The 5,382-nt window shown below is 41.2% G+C and overlaps 1 protein-coding gene across 1 annotated transcript; it reads right to left on the bottom strand.

The window, feature by feature from the left end:
* Positions 1 to 2,486: 2,486 nt before the first annotated feature.
* xkr9 (XK, Kell blood group complex subunit-related family, member 9) lies at positions 2,487 to 4,468 on the bottom strand. Its single transcript, XM_074693880.1, has 3 exons — positions 4,152 to 4,468; positions 3,191 to 3,405; positions 2,487 to 3,112 (listed from the first exon to the last, which is right to left on the bottom strand). Exons 1-3 carry the CDS (start codon positions 4,466 to 4,468, stop codon positions 2,487 to 2,489), a joined length of 1,158 nt encoding a protein of 385 aa, XP_074549981.1.
* Positions 4,469 to 5,382: the final 914 nt, after the last annotated feature.

Below are 5,382 nucleotides of genomic sequence, written 5' to 3'. Positions count from 1 at the left end.
AAAAGATAAGATTTGGTGGAAAGCTAGTGACGGTGATAGAGAGGTCAGGGGTCAAAGTTGTTTATGTAGGCGCTTCAGACTGAAGTCTTTTTGCACTTTTTACACTTTTTTTCTGTAAGCACTGTAAGATGCACCCAATGGCTGCTGTTAACGACTTTTTTCTGATCTTGGTTGTAGCAAAAACAAAAGTCTCTGCAGCTCCTGATCTTCGCCGTGCACTGTCACGTGTCGTTATCTTTGATTTGCTATTAGTCCCTTCACTTCTCACTGCACTTTCCAGCTTCTTTTGGAGGTGCATTAACAGCGAGATCAGAGCGAGAGATTACTGCGAATTAAAGCTCTCGGTGCCAGAAGTGGAAATTACTGAGAGGTTGTCAACGCCAGACTTCTCTCTGCTTGTTTTCTCCTGGAGAGAAAGAGAGTGGTAATGCTTTACTCAACACGTTTCATCCCAATGGCTTGTGACTGCTCCCTGGCAGTGCTGTAGGCAGTGAGTCACAGCCAAAAGTATGAGTGGTTCAACAAAAGCAAAGCAAGAAGGAGAGGGAGGACGCCAGCCATGGACACATGCATCTTCTCCCAATAAAAGTTCCGTTGGCAGGTTTACATCGCATTAGTTCACCCAACCAAAGAAAATATACAGCGGCAAGGGAGAGGGAGGAGCATCTATCATGTGAAATGTAAAGGATGAAGTCATTTTATTTTCCTCCTAATGATGTCTCTTTCTTACAGGTGCTACTTGTGCAATGTCCTCCTTCTGCACCCTAAGGTAAGCCATCAAAAGTCAAAGAGTTCAGACCTGTCTACAGTAAAGCTTAAATCTACGTGGTAACTAAATTACAGTGACTCATTTCCTCTTTAATGCAAGGTCTTTACTTCAATTTGTCATTTTATAGAGTGTTCCTGACAGGGCGCAACTAAAACATCAACATTAAAGTGGTCCAGTGGAGTAAACAAGTCAAAAAGCTCTGACTTAGAGAAAGGAGGAAGGGGGTTGGAGCAAACTGGAATCATCCGACCTCGACCCTGTGGTTTGTCAGCGTTCCTCCCAGGTGAGCTCACTCTGAAATAGCCCCCCTAAAGTCCGCTCTGGCCAGGAAGGGTCCTCCAAAGCCCGGCTTGACTCACCCAATATTTTCCTGGTAGTCAAAACAAAATTAGTGCTGGATTTGTTATTTATATTTAACTCATCCATGCAGCCTTTTTTTCATTACTTCAGAGGAGGGGGGGTTAATTTATTGGCTATGTAAGTATGGGGGTAAGAGAGATTAAATTAGTGGCTGGTGTTTATAGTTCAATTCAGTCTTATTGCAGTTAAACAGCCACTTTGGATGAGGAAGTGACACTGTTTCATTTTTAACCAGACTGTACATTTGATTTGCCGGACTATAGTTGAGCATCATCTTGGTTAATTCTCAGGTATGTGAGTAAAAGCAAGAAAGAAACAAGTCTGAGCTGATTCATAGGCATTTAGCAAAGGACTGAAAATAAAAATGAATATTTCTGCCAATTATGGAGTTGTAAATTTTGATTTTAAAACAAGCAATAAAATGTCAGATTTTATCCATCTGGACACTAAAGATGTTAAAGGAGATTGATTAGATTTTTTTTGTCTTGGTTCTGAAGTTTTGATTCTTTTCTTTTGACTCTGACTGGGTTTTTGTGAAGTTAACCTAGACAATACTGCCCCCTTATGTTGAACATGTGTGTTACAGGCCATAAGAAAGTGCATATCTGTAAATGCCTACAGAAAACTTCAGGCCCTTATACTAAACTACTCTGCTTAACTGCCTCAAAATAACAACAGCATAAACTAAACCTCCCTTTTTCCATTTTCTATCTGCACAGCTGTCCCAAGAGTCAGCCTCTAGTATTTACCTTGATATCTATCTATCTATCTATCTATCTATCTATCTATCTATCTATCTATCTATCTATCTATCTATCTATCCATCTATCTATCTATCTATCTATCTATCTATCTATCTATCTATCTATCTATCTATCTATCTATCTATCTATCTATCTATCTATCTATCTATCTATCTATCTATCTTTCTGTCTATCTATCTATCTATCTATCTATCTATCTATCTATCTATCTATCTATCTATCTATCTATCTATCTTTCTGCACAGTCAACAATATGTATTTTAATATACCTGCTGTCCTTTGGGATTGAAAAATGTTTGCGTGTCTGGTGAGAATAAATATGGTCTTTATTGACAGCATTATTTACACAAGAATAAATAAAAGGTAATCTATACAAAAAATTATAAGACTCCTGTTTAAAAAGTCAGCCATTTTTTTTATCAACGATGAAAGTTATCAACTCAGAAATTGATGAGACGACCGACAGCACCATTACTAATGAGGAGCATATCTATCCGTTGTGACTGTCATTTCTTGTCCAGTGATAAAATAATATGAATCAGTTTCTTTCTGCACTGTCATGATCTGACTCAAAGTGGTTTTGTAATTATTCCTCAAGGTTGCAGACAGTTCCTTATTCTCCTTGTGGTCTCTGTTTCCCCAAGACCATCCACCTCATCAGCCTCTCGCAACTTCTCCCTAGGATGCAGGAGGAGGTAGTAGAGCACGAGACACACCAACCCCAGCATCAGACCTCCAAAAATCAGACCACTGACTGTCAGCACGAATGTGAGCGTCTGAGACTCTGGTCCCAAGAAAACAAGCAGCAGAGGAGATGAAATGTTTACCAGAGAGTAGAACATGTAGTAAAGTATCATGGACATTTTAGTGTCCTTCCCTTTGACGTTAAAAAAGGTGAACATGAGGATGACTCCAACAACTGCTCGGTACACAAGCTCGAGGCCTCTGGAGGAGCAGAAGTTGGTCCGAAGCAGATGCGCCCAAATCGTCCACAGCAGCCAGAGGGCGGCGAAGGCCACCGTGCTGTAGGTGCTCAGGAGGAGGAGGAGGGTGAGGCTGAGGATGTGGCTGGTGATAGTACCCAGTTTATATAGGAGGTAGATTACTGTAGGGATGCCAGAGGGCATTTCACTGACGTGGGGAAGAGATCTGCGCAGGCAGCGGCGGTAATCCACCAGGGCCCAGGCGATGTTAAAGAAGGAAACCGCCATGGATAAATCTGAAAGAAACAAACACTGTGGTGTAAGTATTCACACAGCAAACCCATGACATGCACAGGGTTACTTCCTCTACTTACACTGCATGACTGAGCATCCCTCCAGACTCAACACGATGTACAGCTGCAGAAGAAGCTGGGGAACGCTCTCCAGGAAAGCCTCAAACAGTTTGAGCATGCTCAGATCAGTCGCCATGCAAAACAGTCTGTGGTTCACTTCTCTTCTCTCCTCCACTGTGTAGAGTATAGTTTTTGTCCAAACTATACTGAAACCTTCTTTCAGCAGCTCGTAATACCTGGAGACAAACACATTCAAAGTCAGGCAGGTGGTTAGTACAACAACAGCAACAAACATTAGTTTCTCTGTTTGCCATCTTTGTTTGTCTACCTTTCCTGACATCTTACTGTTTGTTTGTTTTTCTGTTTTTCTCCATCCAGCTCTTTCTTTTTCCTTCTCTTCCCAACTATATTGGCCCAAACAGTTTTGGCAGAAGGTTGTCTACCAATAAATCTACATCTGTTTGAGACTTCTGCCTGCTTTTAGGTTTGTTTTTTTTTTTTTGTTTAACGACTGCTTAACATTTGTAGGCCTGTTAGTCTGTATTCATCTTTTTGTTTCGTGGTCCGTCTTCTACTTTTTTTGGCCTAGAGGGTTATGGCAGTCTAAGTCTAGTTCTACTCAAGGCTTGTGCTTGATCAACTAGGCTTGTTTCATTTCTTAAGTAACTTTTGATACTATTTGGCTCCATGTAGATAAAAACAACTGAAGTACTATCTTCTGGTCCAAATTTCAGATTCTGCTCCTGCACAAACAGTGATGTATGTACTTTGGTTAAGCTCAGAGTTTAAAGTTCAAGTGACAGCTGAAATGTTGACATTCCAGTTTGTGCAATTCGGGACAACAACGTGCATGATTAGTGTGCTGTACACTCTGTTTCACAACCTGCAGACACAACTTATTACATGCAACACGTGCAGCATATGTAATTGTGCAGGTATCACAGCAGTGACACATAGTTGGCTTCAATTGTTCATTCCATACCTGGTGTAGATCCCCATGCCACACAGGTGAAGTGCAGCAAGTCTACCTTTTGATGTCCCAGGCGTGGTTTTTCTCCCATCAGGGCTTAACACGACCTCCTTCATGTCGTCCCTGTACCAAGCATAGCTAAAGATCTGCGTCACAAACAGCCCAACTAGAACAAACAGCACAGTCAGCCCACTCCACACGAACCGCCTCTCGTGGAAGTATTTCAGGGCAAGTGCAACATCCGTCCCAATGTCCACAACATACAAGAAGAGTCCAGCGATGGTTAGAATCCATCGCAGTTTAGTGTAATGGCTGTCAGACTGAAGCATTTTATCGAAGCTTTCCTCAGAGTGGAGGAAGAAATGTGGTTGATCTTTGAAGGTTGTGAAGAAAATCTGCTGTTGACAGTTTTGTGTTTGGATCTGGAAGTTCAGAAGACATTTTGGAAAATCTGCAAAAAGATGACAAAAAACTGTGGATTATTGGATCATCATCAAATGTTAAACATGAAACTGTGGTCAGTGGTTGTGTCATTGTCTCTTGCCCTTTGATCTCAACCATATCACTTATTATGGAGTCATGTTGATAAATGACATAGTTACCATTGGGACAGAAAGGTGATTACCAATGTTATCAGTTGAAATTAGAACATGATAATAAAAACTTGCACACCCCAAACTCTTACATAACGTGCACTGGTATGTTTTTACCTCAGACTTAAAAGGTAAAGAAGAAAGAACTAGAGCTGAAGCATTTTCAACATGTTTTAGCTTAATCTCGATTACTGTTTAAGACTTTGACACATTTCTGTTCCTCTACTTCAAGACACAGAGTGGTAGTAGTTGAAAACATTGTACTTCATGTCTTTAAAAATCATACTCTGCCAAGATATGAATGTCCACTAAGTTACCAAAGTTTACTATCAGCGGTTTTACTCACCAGATTATTAAGCCCATGCTTGACAGTTGTGTAGCGTCCCAGTGGAAAGCTCTTCTGCATGCAGCCGTTTTGTTTTTCACTTCCCTGAAACCCTTGACTCCACCCACTGACTGTTTGACACTCAGACAGTAAGACATGATTGCATAATAGATAATGTGCGGCTGTGGGTGTGGGAGTGGGTGTGTGTGAGAGAGAGACCAGGTGGTGGGTCATTCTTTAAATTCCTTGTGATAGACTTCCTGCTGTCACAAAGGACAGTGATGACATGCTGGCATCCCTGAACATACTGCTGAGTGTCACAAGA

Source organism: Halichoeres trimaculatus, unplaced genomic scaffold, assembly GCF_033239565.1.
Source record: "Halichoeres trimaculatus isolate MK-OKI-2021-1 unplaced genomic scaffold, fHalTri1.1 fHalTri1_scaffold_18, whole genome shotgun sequence".
NCBI lineage: Eukaryota > Metazoa > Chordata > Actinopteri > Labriformes > Labridae > Halichoeres > Halichoeres trimaculatus.
Note: the sequence above shows the minus strand (reverse complement) of the source record. Positions and strands in the feature narration are given on the sequence as shown.

Excerpts from the sequence above, each read along its gene's own strand:
- xkr9 (XM_074693880.1), bottom strand. The coding sequence starts at position 4,468 with ATGCTTCAGTCTGACAGCCATTACACTAAACTGCGATGGATTCTAACC. Across the intron at positions 3,406-4,151 it reads GGCATGGGGATCTACACCAG|GTATTACGAGCTGCTGAAAG; the intron begins GTATGGAATGAA and ends GTTTGTCTCCAG. Across the intron at positions 3,113-3,190 it reads GGGATGCTCAGTCATGCAGT|ATTTATCCATGGCGGTTTCC; the intron begins GTAAGTAGAGGA and ends TGTTTCTTTCAG.